Source organism: Pelodiscus sinensis, chromosome 20 (assembly GCF_049634645.1).
Source record: "Pelodiscus sinensis isolate JC-2024 chromosome 20, ASM4963464v1, whole genome shotgun sequence".
Lineage (NCBI taxonomy): Eukaryota > Metazoa > Chordata > Testudines > Trionychidae > Pelodiscus > Pelodiscus sinensis.
The window spans coordinates 117,460-140,398 of NC_134730.1; the positions used below are offsets into that span (position 1 = coordinate 117,460).

The 22,939-nt window shown below is 45.3% G+C and overlaps 1 protein-coding gene across 1 annotated transcript in view; it reads right to left on the minus strand.

The window, feature by feature from the left end:
- LOC102445983 (myosin heavy chain, skeletal muscle, adult) overlaps window positions 1-20,038 on the minus strand; it is a 43,763-nt gene extending 23,725 nt beyond the window's left edge. The window contains exons 1-17 of the mRNA XM_006130512.4: window positions 19,936-20,038; window positions 19,661-19,710; window positions 17,935-18,174; window positions 17,707-17,850; window positions 17,278-17,434; window positions 15,837-15,864; window positions 15,628-15,736; window positions 13,718-13,810; window positions 13,216-13,279; window positions 13,022-13,120; window positions 12,818-12,921; window positions 12,600-12,738; window positions 10,911-11,029; window positions 10,662-10,811; window positions 9,373-9,543; window positions 3,670-3,976; window positions 3,493-3,560 (exon numbers count right to left, since the gene is read on the minus strand). Of these exons, the coding sequence (XP_006130574.2) occupies window positions 3,493-3,560; window positions 3,670-3,976; window positions 9,373-9,543; window positions 10,662-10,811; window positions 10,911-11,029; window positions 12,600-12,738; window positions 12,818-12,921; window positions 13,022-13,120; window positions 13,216-13,279; window positions 13,718-13,810; window positions 15,628-15,736; window positions 15,837-15,864; window positions 17,278-17,434; window positions 17,707-17,850; window positions 17,935-18,138 (1,956 nt within the window). The 5' untranslated portion in view covers window positions 18,139-18,174; window positions 19,661-19,710; window positions 19,936-20,038. The remainder of the gene's footprint in view (window positions 1-3,492; window positions 3,561-3,669; window positions 3,977-9,372; window positions 9,544-10,661; window positions 10,812-10,910; window positions 11,030-12,599; window positions 12,739-12,817; window positions 12,922-13,021; window positions 13,121-13,215; window positions 13,280-13,717; window positions 13,811-15,627; window positions 15,737-15,836; window positions 15,865-17,277; window positions 17,435-17,706; window positions 17,851-17,934; window positions 18,175-19,660; window positions 19,711-19,935) is intronic.
- Between the last annotated feature and the right edge of the window lie 2,901 nt (window positions 20,039-22,939).

Below are 22,939 nucleotides of genomic sequence, written 5' to 3' on the forward strand. Positions count from 1 at the left end.
GACACTTTACGCCAGGGTCTTAACAAAGACACTAATTACCTTACCCATTACAAATATAGCTTCCCCAATTATCACCTCTAATATCATTAGCTCACAGACAGTTACCTTCCCTCTCCCCTCATCCCCCCTCTGTTCTGAAATTTGATTTGTCCTCTTTATATGTGTTCACTTTTTTTGATTGTACCCTTTGGTATATATGGTCATGCCTATTTTCTTCCACAATTTGATCTGAGGAAGTGGGTCTGGCCCACGAAAGCTCATCACCTAATAAACCATCTTGTTAGTCTTTACAGTGCTGCATAGTCCTGTTTTTTGTTACAGTTGTTTAAGTGAGATATAAAATTGTGAAAGCAGCACTAGTTGAGCAAGCTGGAAAAGGGAACCAAGACAGGGACATCAACTGATGGGAAACAGCCACAAGGACTGAGGATGAAATTCGCAAAGACAGATGATTATCTGCAAACATCAGTCTGTCATTCTGAGCAAGGTACGTCTTTCTGTTCATTACATGTGGAGAATGCTGCAGGGATGAGCAAGGTAGGGAGCAGGTGCAGTAGCCAAACAAGGTAACAAACAATACACTCAGTAGGCAATGTGTGCCATATACCGCCCTTGAAATCCAGAGCTGAATAGAAGGCTGCACATAGCCCTGTAACAATTTCCACTGAAAGTGAAGGATGCAGGGATGGGGATATTAAACCCCTTAACAGCATCTCAGGGAGGAGGAGGGTTCTCTTAAGACTGATTTGGTTTGGTGTGTTTGTTTCTGACACCTTCAGCCTGGGGGAGCAGACAAAAGGATGGACTCTGCTTTCCACTGCACTTGTGTATATTCAGAGTAGCTGTGCCACAGAACAGAAATGCAGTCACTGCGCCCATCTCTACTGCCCTTGGCACAGATTAGCAGGGAAGCTGCACTGTTAGCTATTGAAGGCTGCCCTGAGACACAGTTCCAAGTGCCTGTAGCACCAACAGCTTATACTGACTTCCAGACATTAGCTCAGCCATGCCTCTTTCCCTCTGCCATATTCCCTGTGCTAGTTGCTGGAGAGTAGGTGGTCTTGGACCCACCTGAAGCCCTACTCCTTCTACGGATTTCCCCGTTCATACGACACATTCTCTAGTCTGGCACACTCTGGTCGGTAGCATCCGCGGCCTGCATGATTTTAGTTAGCCAGATATCCACTTATCATGCTATGGCCACATTTTTCATGGTCCCATAAAGTTTATTTACAGCCACCTGTCCTGGCTCTCAGGGTACGTCTACACTACAAAGTTAGTTCGAACTAACGCGTCTAGAACTAAAAGCTAGTTCGAATTAGCATTTTGCTAATTTGAACTAGCATGTCCACACTGAGTGAACCCTGAACAGGGCTTAAGGATGGCCGGAAGCAGTGCCGGCAGGGCATCAGAGGAGGACTTAGAGTGTGGAGCTGCTGTCTCAGGCTAGCCGAGGGCTGCGCTTAAAGGGTCCCGACCCCCACCCCGGACACACAGTTCTAAGGGGTGCCCCGCTTGCAAAGAAGTTCTGGCTTGGAGTGCCCGGAGTACCCACACTGGGCACATCACACCACTCGGCCATCAGCCCGGCTGCACTTGCCGCAGGCTGCCATCTGGGGAGAGGGGGCAATCGGGGGGCTGCAGGAGAGCTTCCACCCCCAGAAGCCCGCAGAGCCAGCCCAGTCCTCCCCATCGGGGGCTCGTACCCCATTCCTCCCTCACCTCCTTCCACTTACCCTTCCCTAGCCCCCCTTCTTATTGATGTACAAAATAAAGATAACGTTTCTTCCAACATTGACTCTGTCTTTATTGAATAAAACTGGGGGAGACTGGGAAAAGGAGGTGGGAGAGGGGAAGAGAAAGGCTGGGAGAGGGGAGGACAACTAACATGATCAGGGGTTGGGAACAGGTCCCATATGAAGAGAGGCTACAGAGACTGGGACTGTTCAGCTTAGAAAAGAGGAGACGGAGGGGGGACAGGATAGAGGTCTCTAAAAGCAGGGGTTGGGTGGAGAGGGTGCATTCAGAAAAGTTCTTCCTGAGTTCCCATAAAGAAGGGCTAGAGGACACCAAAGGAAAGGAATGGGTAGCAGGCTTCAAACTAGTAAGAGAAAGTTGTTGTTCTTCAGAAAGCAAATAGTTAACCTGTGGAACTCCTTGCTGCAGGAGGCTGTGAAGGCTACAACTAGAACAGAGTTGAAAGGGACGTGAGATCAAGTCATGGAGGTTGGGTCCATGGAGTAGTCTTAGCCAGGGGGTAGGAGTGGTGTCCCTGCCCAAAGTTTGTGGAAGGCTGGAGAGGGATGGCACGAGACAAATAGCTTGGTCACTGTCTTCGGTCCATCCCCTCCAGGGTCCCTAGGGTTGGCCGCTGTCGGCAGACAGGCTACTGGGCTAGATGGACCTTTGGTCTGACCCAGGACGGCCATTGTAAGCTCAGGGCTCAGGGTCGGGGGTCTCAGTGGACCCCCTTGATTTTCATGCACACCTGCTCTTGGGTGGCCAGGCTGGCAGCTCTCCTGCCCTAGACGGCCACTTTCCTGTGCCTAGTGCAGAGATCATGGATGAGGTCCACGATGTCCGCACTAGCCCAGGAAGGTGCCTGCCTCTTGCGGTCCAGGGCAAGCTCCCGGGAGCCGCCAGCCTGGTCCCGGGAAGAGGGGGTGGGCTGGGGGACATCGGGTGGGTGGCTCTGTGCCGTGCCAGGTGCAGGGTCTGCTGGCTGGGTGCTGGCAGGCTTGCACCTGGCACGGGCACTGTAGCCAGCCCGTGCCCCTTTAAGGGGTCCGGGGCCGGGTGGGGGGCATAGAGTTTCCCTGGTGTTGGCCAGAGTGGCCACCAGGGAAACCTGGGGAGGGCTAGCCTCCCACTAGTTCGAATTAAGGGGCTACACACCCCTTAATTCGAACTAGCTAGTTCGAACTAGGCTTAATCCTCGTGGAATGAGGTTTACCTAGTTCGAACTAAGCGCTCCGCTAGTTCGATTCAAATTCGAACTAGCGGAGCGCTAGTGTAGCGCCTATTAAAGTTAGTTCGAACTAACTTTGTAGTGTAGACATACCCTCAGTGTTCTGTGCTGTTACTTACCTATAATTTACTCTAAGTGACTTCTAAGAGCCCCACAAGAAGTGGAAGTGTTGGGAATGCTGCTTGGCAATAGTGGCCTCCCATGGCTGAGCAAATTCTTACATTTGACACCAGTCAGGTCCCAAGCGTGCCAGACTAGAGAGGTTCAACCTGTAGCACATAGTGGCCAGAATTTAACCCTACTGATTTACTCCCATTAAGAACAGCATCTGGCCCAAGTACTTTAGCCATCAGGTGTCTTCCTCCACTCTTGATGGACTTTAGATGATCCAACTGAGAGAGGCTTTTTTGACTTAAAACGTTCATAGCTGAGACCACTGGGACAATAGACTTTTTAGATTTAAAGGAAATTTCCTACCCACCTTCATAGTGAAAGTGAAAGTGAAAATGAACACTGTACTGTACCCTGAACAGAGCAGAGACGGTCTGGAAAGAGGAACCCTTCTTCTTGCCTCCCTTCTTGCCACCACCTTCTGCACGATGACAGAGAAAGAAAATTCATTTTAATTGTTTTATGTCCCTTCTGTGATTCTAGAAGAGGTATCTCTGTGTACATTGGATATTGTGGAGGAATGTGATTACCTGCATCTCCACCATATGTGGCAAAGAGCAAAGCCAGTGTTTTCATTGACGATTTCTGGTACAGCCCAATGACTGTTTCATTCAGTGGGTCCTTGTTCTTCTCCAACCAGCCGGTGATGTTGTAGTCCACAGTGCCAGCGTAGTGCACCAGGGCAAAGTGGGCCTCAGCCTTTCCTTTGGCAGGCTTGGGCTTCTGGAAGTTGTTGGACTTGCCAAGATGCTGGTCATAGAGCTTGTTCTTGAAAGAAACGTCAGTTGCCTTGGGGAACATGCACTCCTCCTCCAGGATGGAGAAAATACCCATTGGCTGAAAGGAACAGCAAAGGATAAGAAGAGGGACAGAAGGAGAATCATAAATTCATAGAATACTAGGACTGGAAGGGACCTCGAGAGGTTATTGAGTCCAGTCCCCTGCCCTCAAGGCAGGACCAAATACTGACTAGACCATCCCTGATAGACATTTATCTAACCTGCTCTTAAATATCTCCACAGATGGAGATTCCACAACCTCTCTGGGCAATTTAGTCCAGTGTTTAACCACCCTGACAGATAGGAACTTTTTCCTAATGTCCAACCTAAACCTCCCTTGCTGCAGTTTAAGCCCATTGCTTCTTGTTCCATCCTCAGAGGCCAAGATGAACAAGTTTTCTCCTTCCTCCTTATGACACCCTTTTAGATACCTGAAAACTGCTATCATGTCCCCCCTCAATCTTCTCTTTTCCATACTAAACAAACTCAATTCTTTCAGCCTTCCTTCATAGGTCATGTTCTCTAGACCTTTAATAATTCTTGTTGCTCTTCTCTGGACCCTCTCCAATCTCTCCACATCTTTCTTGAAATGCGATGCCCAGAACTGGACACAATACTCCAACTGAGGCCTAACCAGCGCAGAGTAGAGCGGAAGAATGACTTCTCATGTCTTGCTCACAACACACGTGTTAATGCATCCCAGAATCATGTTTGCTTTTTTTGCAACAGCATCATACTGTTGACTCGTATTTAGCTTATGGTCCACTATAACCCTTAGATCACTTTCTGCCGTACTCCTTCCTAGACAGTCGCTTCCCATTCCGTATGTGTGAAACTGATTGTTCCTTCTTAAGTGGAGCACTTTGCATTTGTCTTTATTAAGCTTCATCCTGTTTACCTCAGACCATTTCTCCAATTTGTCCAGATCATTTTGAATTATGACCCTATCCTCCAAAGCAGTTGCAACCCCTCCCAGCTTGGTATCATCTGCAAACTTAATAAGCGTACTTTCAATGTCAATATCTAAATTGAAAGAGAGATTACATGAGAATTTTCTAGATGCAACAATGTGACCCTCTCTTATGTCTGGTTAAAAAGAGGCTCTTACTTGTGCTGTAGAGGGTAGGTTATAGTGTTGATATAATATACTTAGATTTCTTTAAGGTATTTGGTTTTGCATTCAAGACATTTTGATAACAAAACCAGAAAGATATAAAATTAACATTGCACACAGTAAATGGATTAAAAACTGGCTACATCAATAAGTCTCAAACTCTAAAAGTAATGGAGATTCATAATTGAATGGGTGTGTTTGCAATGGGGCTCCACAGGATCCCAGTGCTATTTAACATTTTTATCAATGACATGAAAGAAACCATTAAAGCATCACTGATAACATTTGCTGATAACTAAGGCCTCACCAAATTCGGTCCATTTTGGCCAATTTCATTATCATATATTTTCATGGTGTTGTAAGCATAGAGGTCCTGACCCCAAACGAGACCTGTGGAGGAGTCACAAGGTTATTGTAGGGGGTAGTGGTTGCTGTACTACCAGCCTTACTTGTACTCTGCTGCTGGCAGGGTGCCGCCTTCATAGCTGGGCACCTGGTCAACAGCCACTGCTCTCTGGCCACCCAGCTTTGGAGGTTAGGTGCAGAACAGAGCTCAGGTTAGGGGATTTGGGTGCAAGAAGGGGTGTGGGATCTGGAAGGCAGTTTGGGTGAAGAAGAGGATTGTGACCTGGGGCTGGGGATTGAGGTACAGGGTCCAGGAGGGGGTATGGGTGGCAGGAGAGGAGTCTGACCTGGGAGATGGATGTAGGAGAGGTGTATGGTCTGGGAGAGAGTTGTGGCCATGGGCAGGAATGCAGGAGGTGATGCATAGGGTTTGGGTTGTGACCTGAGGCAGAGAGTTGGGGGAGGGAATGGGGTGCCAGGTATAGGTTCTGATCAGGAGGTGCTTACCACAGTAGGTGACTCTTGGCCAGCAGGACCCTCCGGCAGATTCCCTGCCTGCTGCAGCGCTACATGGGACATTGGCAGCTCTGAGGACCATGGTGGGCCAGATCTGAATGTTTGACAGGCCGGATCTGGCCTGAGGGCCATATTTTGCCCTCCTGCTCCCAGACTAGATCATCACAGTGGACCCTACTGGCTTTGAAATATATTAATCTATTAACTTTAATTCAATGATACTGCAGCACACAAAGCTAAATTAAATCAACTGAACGCTACATATTTTCAGCTTTGCATGTAACTAATAGAGCTGAGTGAAGAATTCTTTACAAAATCATCAAATTATTATAATTTGAAAAATGAACATTTGTTTTATAAACTGTTCATTTTATATTTTTCAATGAACCATAGATACATTAATGGTTCATGAAAATGCATTTTATTTATACTAGAAAGGGTTTGAAAAATAAAATAACTAAATTATTACTTAATTGGAGTCACAGAGGCTTGGAGGGATAAATTTCATGACTGAAACATGGATACAGAGGGGTATAACTTGTTAAGGAAGGACAGGCATAGAAGAAAGGGAAGATGTGGTACATTACAATTAAAAAAAATGTATACTTGATCTGAGGTCCAAAAGTAGATTAGAGTGGGTAAAAATAAAAGGGAGAAAAATAGGGATGATATCATGGTATGAGGTCTACTAAAGGATGCTAAATCAGAAAGATGAGGTGAATGAAGCATTTCTAGGGGGAAAAAAACAAACAACCAAGATCTGGTAGAAATGGGAGATTTTAACTCTCCAGACATCTGCTGGAAAAGTAAATTAATATGGTAAAGTCCAAAATTTCCAGTAAGTTACATACAACTTTTTGTTCTAGAAAGTGGAGGGAGTAATCATTGGGAAAATCATTTAAACTTGATTCTGATTTTTAAAAAGGAGGAGTTGGTAGCAAATCTGAAAGTGGAAGGCAATTTAGATGAAAATGATCATGAAATGACAGATTTCATGATCCCAAGAAAAGAAAGGCATGAAAGCAGCAGAATAAGGACAAATGACTTCAGTAATGCATACTTTAACAAGTTCAGAGAACTGGTGGATAAGGGTCCCATGGGAAGAAAATCTAAGAGATAAAGAAGTTCGGAGAGCTGGCAGTTTTTAAGGAGACATCATAAAGGTAAAGCTGTTCTAGATCTGATCCTAACAAATAGGGAGGAACTAGTTGAGAATTTGAAAGTAGAAGGCAGCTTGGATGAAAGTGATCATGAAATCATAGAGTTCACAATTCTAAGGAAGGGTAGAAAAGAGAACAGCAAAATAGAGACAATGGATTTCAGGAAGGAAGATTTTGGTAAGCTCAGAGAGCTGATAGGTAAGGTCCCATGGGAATCGAGACTGAGGGGAAAAACAACTGAGGAAAGCTGGCAGTTTTTCAAAGGGACATTGTTAAAGGCCCAAAAGCAAGCTATTCTGATGTGTCGGAAAGATAGAAAATATGGCAAAAGACCGCCTTGGCTTAACCATGAGATCTTGCATGATCTAAAAATGAAAAGGGGTCCTATAAAAAATGGAAAGTAGGGCAAATTACAAAGGATGAATATAGGGAAACAGCACAGGAATTCAGGGGCAAGATTAGAAAGGCAAAGGCACAGAATGAGCTCAAACTAGCTACGGAAATAAAGGGAAACAAGAAGACTTTTTATAAATACATTAGACGCAAAAGGGCCAGTGTAGACAGCTCAGATTTGTTTTCCGCAAAAAAGCCCCAATCGCCAAAAAGGCGATCAGGGATTTTTTGCGGAAAAGCGCATCTAGATTGGCACGGACGCTTTTCCGCAAAAAGTGTGGAAAAGCATCCGTGTCAATCTAGACGCTGTGTTCCGAAAATGCTGTTAACGGAAAACTTTTCCATTAAAAACATTTCTGGAAAATCATGCCAATCTAGACGCAGCCAGGAGGTATACAGTACCAAGTACAACAGGGTCCCAGCTAGTGACTGGGAGCTTGGGGGCTCCTGCAGTACAAATCATGACAATGATTAATAATGCATGTGCATGTCAAACCTTCAACTTAGCAAATAGGATTATAGTGTCTGTTAAAAAAGACATCAAAATAATCAATGTATATTTCACTGTGAAAACCACTGAGTTCTCAGCAGGTTTGATGTCCTACTCAAATCAACATGCAGAAACCAAACTGTCATTACATTAAATTTGCATAATCATCCTTGAACGTGTACAATAATTCTATCAAGACAGAAATATGTACATCTTTCTGAGGAATTATTTCTGGCTTTCCTTAGAAGAATGATGTATTCTACTGACAAAAATTAGAGAAACTTTACTTCCAGGATACTATCTCTTTGAGTTATGCTAGTGGTGTTCTCTGGGTAACCTTTAGAATGAAATCTGTATCCAGAATTCTGAAAAGCATCTGCTAATAGTAAACTCTGCTATCTTTCCACCTTTGGAAAGAAGAGGGTGCAGTATTGTTGCCATAAAACTATGTGTGGTCTTTTTAAGTTTTCTAAGGGTATGTCTACACTATCACCCTAGTTCGAACTAGGGTGGTAATGTAGGCAACCGGAGTTGCAAATGAAGCCCGGGATTTGAATTTCCCGGGCTTCATTTGCAACTCCGGTTGCCTACATTACCACCCTAGTTCGAACTAGGGTGGTAGTGTAGACATACCCTAACTGAAAAATGAGTGTATTATCAGTCAAGATATATATGGCCCTGAATCTGAAATTCATCGAATCATAGAACAATAGAACTGGAAGAGACCTTGAGAGGTCATCAAGTCCAGTCCCCTGCCCTCACCACAGGACCACGTACCACCTACACCCTCCCTGATAGACATCTATCTAACCTGCTCTTAAATATCTCCAGCGATGGAGATTCCACAACCTCCCTAGGCATTTTATTCTAGTGTTTAACCACCCTGACAGTTTGGAAGTTTTTCCTTATGTCCAGCCTAAACCTCACTTGCTGCAGTTTAAGCCCATTGCTTCTTGTCCTATCCACAGAGGCCAAGGAGAACAATTTATCTCTGTCCTCCCTGTGACACCCTTTTAGATACCTGAAAACCACTATCAAGTCCTCCCTCAGGCTTCTCTTTTCCAAACTAAAGAAGTCCAATTCCTTCAGCCTTCCCTCATACCTCATGTTTACTACCCTTTAATCATTTTTGTTGCTCTTCTCTGGACCTTCCCCAATTTCTCCACATCTTTCTTGAAATGTGATGCCCAGAATTGGACACAATACTCCAATTGAGACCTGATCAGTGCAAAGTAGAACGGATCTTTCTCACAACACTCCTGTTAATGCATCCGAGAATCATGTTTGCTCTTTTTTGCAACAGTGTCACACCGTTGACTTATATTTAGCTTGTGGTCCACTATGACCCCTAGATCCCTAAAATTCATCTAAAAATTCAAAGCCGCCCACGGTGATTAAAAAAATCCTGAAGAAATCAATCATTTGAATTGAGATACCTTCTCAATGAGTTCAATGCAGGCAGCCAGGTCCATCCCAAAGTCAATGAATTCCCATTCAATCCCTTCCTTCTTGTACTCCTCCTGCTCCAGCACGAACATGTGGTGGTTGAAAAACTGTTGCAGTTTCTCGTTGGTGAAGTTGATGCACAGCTGCTCCAGGCTGTTGTACTGCACAGAGGCAAAGAAATTGATCCCTTTCAATGTGTGTGAGAGAAGGCTGAAGAGAGCAGTGCACTTATTTTCAAGCACATCCTGGGAGAATTTCTCAATTCTTCCCCCTAGAGCAAGCAGATGTTAGGGGAGTTCTAGTCTCAGTTCTGCAGATTCAGGCCCAGGCTTGCCCAGGTTATGTGAGCTCTGGGACCCAGGCCAACTCAGAAATGTCTCAGCTCTTGGACCTGCTGCTGACCAGACATATGGGTCTTTACCTGCCCACCTTCTTCTGCACTCAGCACTTTGGCTTATACAGACATTTCAAATGCTCAGCCCTAAGCCTGTCTGACAGGTAATTTGCTGCTCACTGGGGCCATGTCTACTCTAGGAGACTATTTCAAATGTACTAAATTCGACTTCTGGACACACGATTTTACAAATTCAAACTTCTGTGTCTTCGCTACAGGGAAGAATCGAATGGAGTCTGAGGCGGGCTCCATTAATGTCGAGACGGTACTTTGGACTCAGAGCCCGAGGAAGCACTCTGGAGAGCTGCAGGAGACCTCCCGGGGGCCAATAAGTTTGAATTCATGGCTCCAGAATAACAGTAATGTGATTTCGGACTTACAAGTTTGGGAACAGCGCTATTCCTCGTGAACAGCAGGGCTACAGAGCTCGAATTCCACAGCCCCTTATTCCAGAATAAGAGACTTGGTAGTGTGAAAGCATCACTTATAAATTTGACCTTTGCGGGGGGGGGAGGTGTTATTTCAGACTAAGGTCCTAGTATAGGCCGGGCCTAGGTGCTATAAATATCTAGAATAATTTGCGTTAGGCCCAGGATAATTTCTCTGCTATTAGGCACCACCTAATCAATGTTAATGATTTCAAGGTACTTGCAATGCAGTCGCTATTGCTATATGTACCACACAACACTCTCAAAAAATTGACCCATTAGAAGGGTCACTCTGCCTTAAGGGGAAAATCAATAGACACCTGTTTCTTGTAGAAAAGTCAGGGTTTTCCAGGAAATTATTGAAATAAAAAAAATATCATGTTTAAAAAACCCTCAAAGTTCTTAGATCCCCTGCTTGTCCCTTCCAAGAACATGCTGTCAGATCCCTGCTCCTTACATCAAAGATCTCAAAGCCAGCAATGTCCAGCACTCCAATGAAGTACTGTCTGGGCTGCTTGGTATCCAGCTGCTGGTTAATACGAACAACCATCCACAGGAACATCTTCTCATAGACAGCCTTTGCCAGAGCACCCACCGAATTGTGCACCTAAACCAATGGGAGAAGGATTGGAGTTACCATGCAAAGCAGAGAAAGAAGCCCTGGGGTGTTAATTCATATCCTACTTTCTAGATCACTAATTGTTACCTGCTGCACTGTTTGACCTTTGGTCACATATTCATTCCCAACCTTGACTCGGGGGAAACACATGGCTTTGAGCAGGTCAGCTGAGTTCAGATTCATCAGATAGGCTGCTTTGTCAGCCACTAAACAATGAGAGAAATGAATTAGTAGCTCAAGGATAGGCTCTGGTGTCTTTTATAATGACTAGAAAAGGGCAATGAGATCTGTTTGTATTTCACCATCCACCACATGCTATTAATAACTGTTATGGAGTTTAGAGTGTCCTTTATTTCTTGATTTCTTGTTGAATTGTTTTGCATTTGATTGAGGGTCTCTGTAAATCAAGTGATTGTAAGAATTTGTTCACAAATAACTCAAAAGGGTCAACTAAACACCATGGCTACGTCTACACTGGCATGAATTTCCGAAAATGCTTTTAACGGAAAAGTTTTACTTTAAAGACATTTTCGGAAAAGCACGTCTAGATTGGCAGGATGCTTTTCCACAAAAGCACTTTTTGCGGAAAAGCGTCCGTGGCCAATCTAGACGTGGTTTTCTGCAAAAAAGCCCCAATCGCCATTTTCGCGATAGGGGCTTTTTTTGCAGAAAACACTACTGTGCTGTTTACACTGGGTCTTTTGGGCAAAAGTGTTTCGGAAAAAGACTTTGGCCCAAACGGGAGCAGCATAGTATTTCTGGAAAAGCACTGACGATCTTACATGAGATCGTCAGTGCTTTTCCGGAAATTCAAGCGGCCAGTGTAGACAGCTGGCAAGTTTTTCCACAAAATCATCTGATTTTGCGGAAAAATTTGCCAGTCTAGACACAGCCCATCTGTAAGGAGAAAGAAGTGGATGAACAGGCAGAATGAAAAGATGTCTTTGAAGTTCTTTCTTTGCCACTTCATTGTGCTGCCTGTCTATAGATTCTGATGTCTAAAGGAAAAAGGCTAATGGCAAAATACCATGCTAACCAGAGTCTATGCAAGGTCATTGACTTCAGCTCCCACAGCTCTTATGGCCTCCAGAGTTGGCTGAAATCACATAAATGATTTTATTACTGATAACAACGTGTGATGTTATTACTGAATGTATCATGGCCAGGTCTATAACAGCCATGTTTCCTTACAACTGCTCCTTGCAATTGCATTTAAATTCCATCCATCCCAAGCAAGTGAAACATTTTCACTCTGTCGAGAGCAGTTAGGTTTTGGCAGAGTGGACAACTGGCTTTGGAATAACATGTGTGTATGGAATCACCACTGCATTCCTTTCCAGAGGCACATGGTCAGCAGATAGGAAGGATTCTTCACTGCAATACCCAAGATTTACACCAGTGCAACACTCCTGACAAATAGACATACATCAGTGTAAAATTGATGAGAGCATGGCAAATCAACTTCTAATACAGCTGCAGCCACCAGGACAAACTCACTAGCAACCTCTGGCTGTAATCGAATCATAGAATCATACAATACTAAACCTGGAAGGGACCTCAAAAGGTCCAGTCCCCTGCACTCAAGGTGGGACCAACTGCTGTCTAGATCATGCTGTTCCGGTGATGTCAAGAACGTGGGAGCACAAATGAATTATATACTTAAGTCAAATTCATGTTGCATTTGCAATATCAGAGTTGCATGAAATAACCAGAACATAGCTGTAGATCTGGCCTTAAGTTATTGCTTAAGAATTTAGATACAGATTTTGCCTATACCTTCTGTGCCATCTGGCTCTGCCTGCTCCTCTCGCTGCTTCTGCTTGAACTTCATGTTCCCATAGTGCATGACTGCCCCAGTCAGCTTGTAAATGGCTGTTTTTTCCTCAGCACTGAAGCCCAGAATGTCAATGGCGCTCTGCCGACAGAATCAGTAACGTAAAGCTCTTGTCTAGTAAAGTTAATACTCTACATAATCATTCTTAAGTGTTACTCACGTCTGTGGCCATCAGCTCTTCCTGGTCATCGATGCTGGCTACAGTGATCTCACCTTGACTCACGAAGGGGAAGTCATATGGGTTGGTGGTAATCAGAAGCATCTCTGAAAACAAGCAAAGGATACACATTAATATAAGTTAACTGACCACGTAGCAGAACTCCTCAGTGTCAACTTCCACCAAAAGACTGAAAATAGTTCTTACCAATTAGTTCTGGCTTCTTGTTGGACATGATCTGATAAAAGATGTGGTAGCTTCTCTCCGCCTTGAGCTGGAAAGTGACTCTGGATTTCTCCAGCAGATCTGGCCAGGCAGGTAAAGTACAATTAGACACAAGAAAACACGATGAGAAAGAAAGAGAGACAGAGCACCAGGACCCTTTGAGGGACATTTCTTACATGTTTCAATGTCAGCAGAAGCCAGTTTCCCTGTGGCACCAAAGTGGATTCTGATGAATTTACCCTGTAATAGAAAAAAGCCATTTAATTAAAAACCCTCCAAGGAAGACTCCAGGAGTGGGATTTGCAAAGCTGCCTGGAGGCACTTTTAGCAGGCTAGAAATCTCAGCCTAGATTTATATTATCACATTCTGATGATAGGACTGTCAATGGCCCATTGCATTGCCAGACCGGTCAATGGGGGAGGGGACAAAGGAGGCAGTAGCAGCAGCAGGAGCCAGGAGCCCTGGTTTCGAGAGCCCCACACGGCTCTGAAGTTTGGGGGGAGTGCACCATGGTCTGAGTGGCGCTAAGGCTAGCTGTCCTTTGCCCACTCCTTCTGCCCAAGGCTCCACCCCGTGTGTGGGCACAGAGCCCCACACACAGCCCTCACTGCAGTGATTGTCAGCCCTGCTGTGCACTGCACTTGCGACTAGGAGCAATTTTTGTCAAAAAGACTTACAAAGCGCGAGGAGTTGTCATTCCTCACGGTCTTGGCATTTCCAAAGGCCTCCAGCAGGGGGTTGGCGCTGATGATCTGATCTTCAAGGGTTCCCTACAAAGCAATCATTATTGTCATACTAGCCAATTAGCCCGTCATAAGACGGGATTTTCAGGTCTCTCCTCCACCTTGGTCTTCTCTCCTGAGCCTCCGGTCTCTCGCTCCGTCTCTCTTTCTCTCTCCTCCTACTGCCTCCCCCACTCTCTCTCAGCTCTCCTCTGCCTCCTGCCTCTCTCTCCTTCTGTCTCTCTCCGTCTCTTTCTTTCTCTTCTTCCCTTCCTGCCTCTCACTCTCCCTTTCTCTTCTCCTCCTTCTCCTTCCTCTCTCTCCCCTCCATCTCTCCCCGCCCCCGTTCCTCTTCCCCTCCCGCCGTGGCGCTCAGCTGAGTGCTGCCTGCTCAGCCGGGCCGCCACGAGGGAGGGGGCGGAGCGGTGACGTACACGGCCAGGGGGCATGGCTGTGTACATCAGCCTTACAGACTCACAGACATTGGGCTACTGTATATATGATTAAGGTTGTTTTAAACCCCATAGCAATTTCGGAACAGAACATTTGATCCCATTGTTATTACGTTTGGCTCTGTGTGCGCTGTCCCAGCTCTATGCATATAATTGGCACAGCAGACCTCAACTGAAGTGCACAATAACCAGATTCAGTTTGCAGTGAAGGTACTTGGTCTGGTTTATTGTCAACAAACTACAGTCCTCATATGCTGGTTAATGGTTACAGGTACACTAACACACTAACAAAGACTAGCTTGGTTAATGCCATGACTTTCCATTATCCCCTAGGCCAGCCAAGACACCCCCTCTCAGATACATCTTTATACACAGATATCACAAGCTACGTATTGCCCTTTCAAAATGGCTAGGGGACACCGTCTGAAGTATCTCAATGACACCCATTGCCTTGTGCATGTTGGTTCAATCAAATACCATGCTGTCCTTATCTTTCAGATGGGTCAGCGAGTTCCTGTGACCCCTGGGGAATGTGTTGTTATTAGGGTGTTCTGATGCCATCCTTCTCGAATGCATTTGTGTTAGTGTTCTGTGTTTAGCACTTCTTAGGAATGTGTGTTTCTGCAATATCAGCCCTGTTCTTGCCAGATTCTGTGAGCAGGGCCTGACTTATATCAGTAAAGCTTTGGCCACTACTTTCGCCCTGACTTCTGGTTTCATACCAGGCCTCTGATACAAGGACTTATGTCTCAGGTTCTCTTCGTACTACACCTATCTCTAGTGACTGCCAGAGGACATTGTGAAGACCAGGACATTAACATGGTTCAAAAAAGCACAAAATAAATTCACGGAGGTTAGGTCCATCAATGGCTATAAGCCAGAATGGGTAGGAATGGTGTCCCTGGCCTCTGTTTGTCAGGGGCTGGAAATGGATGACAGGAGTCACTTGGGGTGTGTCTAGACTACAGGGTTTTGTCGACAAAAGTGGACTTTTGTTGACAAAACTAAACCTGCGTCTACATTACCGCTGAGTTCTGTTGACATAACGTCGACAGAACTCAGCAGTTTTGTCAACGCTGGTAAACCTCATTTTACGAGGAATAACGCCTTTTGTTGACAGAGTTCTGTCGACAGAAGGCGTTATTGCATCTAAACTGTCCTTTGCGTCTACACTGCCATGTCGCCAAAGCAGCTTGCTTTGTCGACAGAACTGAATGTAGTCTAGACGCTCTTTGTCGACAGAAGCTTTGTCGACAGTATCTGTCGACAAAACTTCTGTCGACAAAAGCCTGTAGTCTAGACGTACTCCTGATGATTCCCCGTTCTGTTCATTCCCTTTCGGGCACCTAGCATTAGCCACTTTTGGAGGACAGGATACTGGTCTAGAGTATGGCCATTCTTATGACAACTCACATGCATTTTGCCTGGCTCCTCCTTCTTCTTCTCCCCACTAGCTGCAATTGTTGCGAAGTACTGGATGACACGCTTTGTGTTCACAGTCTTTCCAGCACCGGATTCTCCACTGTCCATTCAAACAGAGAAACAGAGAACACATAACCAAAGAGTTCTCCTTGCAGTGCGCAGCAAAACCAGCACAGACCAGAGTAGGGAAGTATACATACGTGATCAGGATCGACTGATTCTCCCGATCTGTGGAAGAGACAGAACAAAGGAGACTTTTAAAAGAATTACCAGGGAACATGGAGCTGACTGAAAATGGAGTGAAACAAATAAGTGCTGGGATTTGCAAAGAGCCTCAGACCATCAGGCAACTAACTCAAGTCCATGGGAGCTGGGAATCTATCTCCCTCAGCCCCCTTTGAAGAACCTAGCCATAATAAATAATTAAAATAATTCCATACAGAACAACGGAGCCATCACAGGATACTTGTGCCCACTTCCCTTCCACACAATTCCCTCTTACAGAAATCTGATCAAGCAACTTCTCTGCACAGCAAAGGCGTATACCGAATAATAGCCTGACCCTCATTTTAAGGCCATCTGCATAGCACCAGTACAAAAAGAGTGCAACATATGTGTGAATTTACTCTCATGGTGTAAGGGAGTGGAGAATTCTGATGCACCACCTTGCACAAGTGTAAATGACATACAGCACCCAAAGTCAGGGATAATCAGAGGTCCTGGGAACAGAGTGTTAAGATTTGTTGAGAATTCTTCTTTGGATCCAGGAACAGCCAGGAGGTACAGAAGCAGATAAGGAAATTCTGTGCTATTTCCATAAACCACAAGCTTGAAACGTCCAAAAAAATTTGATTTGGGTTCTTGCTGAAGCTTTCAGTCACCTCTGAATGCCAAGCTACTGTCTGAGTCAAGTTCAGTTTGGGTTTGGATGAATTCCCGTTTGCACATTGCCAGTCTTGAAACTTTTTGGTGTCTTTAGCTGCCTGTCATATTTCCTGGCAAGAGCATTTTGATTTGCCTTAAGAACACACCATAAAAGACAAACCATGAAAAGTGAATATGGAAGTGCTATTTAACCCTTCCCATAATAGAACCAGGAGCCATACAATTAAATCAATAGGCAGCAGATCTAAAAGTAATATAATGGGAAGTACTCCTTCGCACAATACACAATCAACTTTTGGAATTTGCTGCTGGGGGTTGTTGTGAAGGGAAATGTGTAACTGGATTAAAAAACCAATTAGATAATTTCATGGAGGATAGGTTCACCAGTAACTATTAATCGAGATAGTCAGGGATGCATTCCAATGCTATGGGTGTACCTAAACACCTCTCTGCAAATAGCTTGTCCTAGACAACAGGGTCTGGCTCAAACTTTAATTCATAGAATCATAGAAGACTGGGGTAGAAAGAGATCTCAGGAGATCACCTACTCCAAACCCCTGCTGGAAGCAGGACCAGCCCCAACAAATCAAATTGACCTCTTCTGTTCATTCCCTCTGAAACATCTGGCACTGGCCACTTTTGGAGGACAGGATACTGGGCTAGACGGACCATTGGTCTGACCCAGTGTGGTCATTCTCGTGTTCTTATTAAGGTTTCACCACCATATAATTATGTTTCAGTGGCTGAGCCGCTCACCCGTTAACATGAACTGATAGGCGTTGTCAGAGATGGAGAAGATGTGTGGAGGGGCCTCTTGGCGCTTCTTGCCTCTGTAGGCCATCACCACCTCTGGGTTGTACACTGGCAGCCACTTGTAGGGGTTGATAGTGACACAGAAGAGGCCTGAGTAGGTCTGAAAGAAAGGGCGAGAAGGCAATTGGATTCCACATGGTTTAGTGTAGCTGTTTGGCAGGGGCGGCCCGTGAGCATAGGCCGACTCGGCCGTCGCCTCGGGTGCCGCCTTCAACAGGGTGCCCAGGGTGCCGAATGATGATGTCATGCCATTGAGGACCATGCAGGCGAGGGCGCTGATCGCGTGTTCCGCCTGGGGCGCCAGCTGCTGCAGCCCGCCTGAGGCCTCCCCTGCAGTTTGGGAGGCATGGGAAGACTTCGGCGTGTACTTACATAGATCATCCAGGCTGCATAACGCTCTTTGAGGTTATACAGGACACCAGGTTCATGGAGATGGGTCATCATTGCCATGTCCTCAATTTTGTCATATTTGGGAGGGTTCATGGAGAAGATTTGATCTTCCTTAACAGTCAACGTCTGGAAGGAAACAAGGGACCCATTTCTATCAGCTAGGACACAAGAGGAACAAAATGCTATTCTTTACCCCTTAGTTTTACTTACTTCTCCTTTTTCCGTCTTGACTGTGGCCTTCCCTCCTTCCCGACTCTGGAGTACACTTTTGACAAAGGATTCCTTGGGATGCACCACAAAGACTGATGTCTTGGCATCGAAAGGCTTGTTCTGGGCCTCAATTCTCTCCTTCTCTGTCTTGCGGAGGAAAGGAGCTGCCACCCCAAAGATGGCCATCTCAGCATCCGAAGACATGGCTGCGGTTTATCTAGGGCCCCTCAGCAGTGAATTCTGATGGGAAGAAAATGTGTGACATTGTTGGCGCAATGATTTAACAAAAGAATCCCCAGAGGTGGGTGAGAGGCTCTGACACATTTTAGACCCAGACACTCATTTTAATCAAACTTTTCATTCCCTCCCCTTTTTTGCTTTGTCGATTCAGATCTCTATAACCAGGACCAGGCAGTTCCATTGTGATTTACTCCATTGCTCATTGCTTTTGTTAGTAGGAACGGTGGAAATAGATCTCTACAGGAGCAATTAGCAAATGGCCTTTTCCACAAGAAATTAGGAGAGCCCTCTTATGTCCTCTCTTCTGGCTCCATTTTAGACTGTGTGCTGTGCTTGCAATGGAAAGGCAGTAGGGCCGGGACATCTTGGGAGAGGTGCAAAGGGGAGGCAACTGTTGTCAATGCTTTTGATAAAGAATTTTCCTGCATTAGGTAACAAAGTCTGTGCTTTTCCTATAACTTAAGCTCTGTCTGTCTCTCCCATCCAGTTGACCAGCTATTACCAATATATCTTCATTTGTCTTTATTCCTTTTATAATTTCCTTATTTCACTATATTAAACTATACAGTGTTTCAAGGTTGTCCTTAGGCATATGCAGCATATGTGGCTGCATAGGGCACCACCAGCATATGCTGCTTGTGTGTAGGGCCACTGCTGGGGCTAGTCATCAAGCAGGTAAGGTGGGCAGTCACCCAGCTGCTCTTTACCTGTGTGTTTCCGCTTCTGCCCATCTCCAGCTGGCTGCATAGCCACCCCCCACTCCTCCTCCTGGCCTGCAGCTTCGCCTGTGTGACCCCCACCTGCTCCCAGCCAGCCTCTCTGCCCTGCACCTGGCCCTACCCCCCACAAGTCCTTCCCCTGCAGCCCTAAGTGCAGCTCCTGCCATAGAGCTGCTCCCCCCCCCCCCAACTCCAGTTGGGTGGGGGTATGTCTTCAGCATGCATAGGGTAATCAAAACCCTTGGGATAGCCCTACAGTGTGTTAGCAGTTCTGTCAGACTGGTCAGGGAGTTGGTGTGAAAGGGCCACCAGCTGCCTTCAGCTCTGCCCAGAACCCTCTTCTGAAGGCAACTCATGCCAGGCTCTCAGAATTTATTCTGAGGACATGTCATTAGATTCAGTCCCCTGGTAGGCATCCCTCTGTTGGGCCCTCTGGCCTGGCTTGTTACAGATCTAAGAGCTGGGGCCAGGAGCTCACTGCGTACAATTGCATTGCGACGTGGGTCGCCAGGAGCGGTATCTCGAGGAGGGCACTGGGCAGCCCAGCATCAGCGCTCTGTGGTTTCAAGTCCAGCCGCTTTGGGAGCTGGCTGTCATGGCCAACACACCCAAGCACAATATGCAGTGCAGTTACACAATGGGCATAAGCCCACTGGGGACACATTGACTATCATGCAGCTATACAGATATGCCACACTAGAGGGTCATTCACACACACACACACACACACACACACACACACACACCCTTGGAAATCAGAATCTTACCTCTTTGGGGTTCCCAGGTGGATAGTATGCAGGCTGGAGGCCGGTCAGTACTGTCAAATAGAAACAGAAATTCCCTTCTTACTGCTGCATGAAACTCCAGTGATAAAGGGTAGCTTGAGAACGGATCGGTGCCTTGAGAAGTGGGTTTAAAAATCTGGTTGGCACAGGCAGTCCCTGCTGGATACGGGTGCTAGCAGCAGCAGGAATGGAATGGGATGTGTGGAATGCAGGGGTACTTTCTCTTCTCTGCAAGCCCAGATTCCCACTACACTTACCTTGAAGCTTTCTGTGCAAGCACAAGGCAGTTTCATCTTAAGGGCACTTTTATAAGGTCTTCTCAGCACATGTAACATGCCTCCTCCTCTTTCTTAGGTCAAGACATTTTTGGCAAAGCATTGTTTGGCAAACTTGACTCATAGCATAATTGTCATTCATATAAGACATAGATATATATATAGAAATATTTGTTGTCTTACCAGCTATGTGAATAAATCTCCTATAAATATTGTGACTAGGAATTTGAAAAGAGGAAGTGTTCTCTAGTAGTTAGAGCAGAGCAGTCAGATCCGTTGGCATCTAGTTCTGGCTCTGCCACTGACTGATAATTTGACACTTTAGATTTCTGTCTCACAGCATTTGGTAAAGATTAAGTGGTTATAATTATTAATTATTATGGCTTTTTGGTAACCATAGTCTGGTAGATCCTGCAGCAAAGCCAAAGGAGAGAAATTTGGAATAGTCCCAATCCTGGAATGGTACGTCTACACTTTGAGCTGGAGCTACAAATTCCAACTCAAGGCAATATACCAATCTTAACTCTGCTAGTGCACTAGCCCTAGCAATGTAGATGTGGCAGCCAAAGCAGTGGGAAGTGGAGCCAGCCAAGTACACGCCCAGGCTGTGTCTAGACTGGCAAGTTTTTCCGCAAAATCATCTGCTTTTGCAGAAAAACTTGCCAGCTGTCTACACTGGCCGCTTGAATTTCCGGAAAAGCACTGACGATCTCATGTAAGAAATACTATGCTGCTCCCGTTCGGGCAAAAGTCTTTTTCCGAAAGGCTTTTGCGCAAAAGGTCCAATGTAGACAGCACAGTACTGTTTTCCGCAAAAAAGCCCTGATCGCGAAAATGGCCATCGGGGCTTTTTTGCGGAAAACCACTTCTAGATTGGCCACAGACGCTTTTCCACAAAAAGTGCTTTTGCGGAAAAGCATCCTGCCAATCTAGATGTGCTTTCCTGAAAATGCTTTTAACGAAAAAGTTTTCCGTTAAAAGCATTTTCAGAAAATCATGCCAGTGTAGACGTAGTCCCAGTGTCTCAATCGGATACTATTATCATCATCCTTTATGTAACACCATTTTGTGTAGATTTTGCGCTTTTAAATATTTTTTTTTTCAAAATTAAATTTAAGACAGTTTTAAAGCAAAAAATTGAAACATTTTGTTTAGAAAATTTCAAACCAAAACATTTCAGATTATAAGGGTTTCCTTGGCCAAATGAATTCAGCAAAATTGACATGAATTCACAAAATATTTTGGTATTGAAGAAGCTGTGTTTTTGTGCCAAAATTATAGTTAGGTAGTCCCCTTTTGCCTGGCTGCATTTGGGATCCGCTCTCTCACACACTGATGGCTGATTGTAACTTACTTCTGAATTCCATTCATTGTTCCTCACACTGCAGATGTCAGTTTTTGTAGTGAGTTGCATTGCAAGCCCAGCCGATGGAACACAGTCTCAAATCCTGGGGGCTCATGTTACCCAGCACAGAGGAGGCCACATAACTAAGCTAACCTTTTCTCCGATCTTCATTCTGTCTTTCTGAAATTGAACTCAAACCAAAGCAGTGCTCTTAGTCTGCCAAGACTCCCACCTCACCGCACATGGTGCAGCTCCATCCGATCCAACTATGCCTCCAAGGCATCTCATGTGTTCTCTTGAGGCTGTGCAGTCAGATCTGTGAGGAGCTAGGTCACGAACAGCTGTCACATAGGAATGCAGGCTCCCACTGACAACTTGGCATGATACTTGGTTCTTTTTCAGTCAGGTTTTCATGTCTGTCTTAGACAGCTTGCTGCCTGTATTGGTGGTTGTTTTCCATTCAAGCTTGGTCTAAGCTGTGTCCCTACAAATTCGCATGGACTCTCCATGCGCAACCCTCACTCCTTACCCTCCCTCACAAGCCTGTCAGTATAGGCAGGGGGTTGGCGGCACCATCTTCCCTCTCAGCTACCACTGAGGTGGCTTTGTTGTGAGCAGTGAGCCCTAAGCACAGGCACCTGGAACGCTCTCTGCACTCTTCCATCAACAGACATACCTGTTATTGCAGAAGGGCCAGAAATCTGGAGTGCTCATGCAAATAGCTTAGTCTATTGATTTGCATGTTTAGAGCATGTTTGCACTCATTTACATAAACAGCCAAAAGAAGGCAGCTTCTCACCCACCAGGGTTCAGAAAACACTGCTCTCTAGCTAGCCTCGGAAGTTTCTACCTTTCTTATCTCACTAAGAAGAACTGTCCTTTTTCCTTCCATGGAGAACATGGGAGTGACTCAAAAAGACAGAAGAGAATGCACCTGGACAGCTTTTGGGTGGGAACTGAAGTTTGTTCAAAACACAATAAAATCAGATCATAATTATACACAATATATCTACAATCTGTGTTGCCCGATGAGACCATAAAACCATCAGAACGGCCACACTGGGTCAGAGCAAAAGATCCATCTAGCCCTGTAGCCTGTCTTCCGACAGAGGCCAGGATGGGGCCTGGGCAGAGCAGGGATTGAGCACCTCCAGGGAAATGAGGAAGCCAACACAGGACTGGAAATGGGCAAGCAAAGCACCTATTTTCTAAAAGAGTAACATTGAGGACTTGGGGAATAATAGACCAATCAACCTAACTTTGATACCTAGAAAGATACTGGAACAGATTATTAAACAATCTATTTGTAAGCACCGAGAGAATAAATAGGTGTATAAGGAATAATCCATTTGTCAAGAACAAGTTATGCCAAACCAACCTAATTTCCCTTTTTGGCAGGAACATTGGCCTAGTGGATAGGAGAGAAGCAGTAGACATGGTGTATCTTGATTTTAATAAGGCTTCTGTCACATTCCCCATGACATTCTCATAAGCAAACTAGGGAAGTATTCTGGAGGAATACATTTAAATAGTAATGGGAATTTGCATCTTAACTAATATATCAAAACACCACCGCCAAAGAACCCAAAGACCAAAAGAAGGGTCATACTGGGTCAGACCAAAGGTCCATTTAGACCAGTG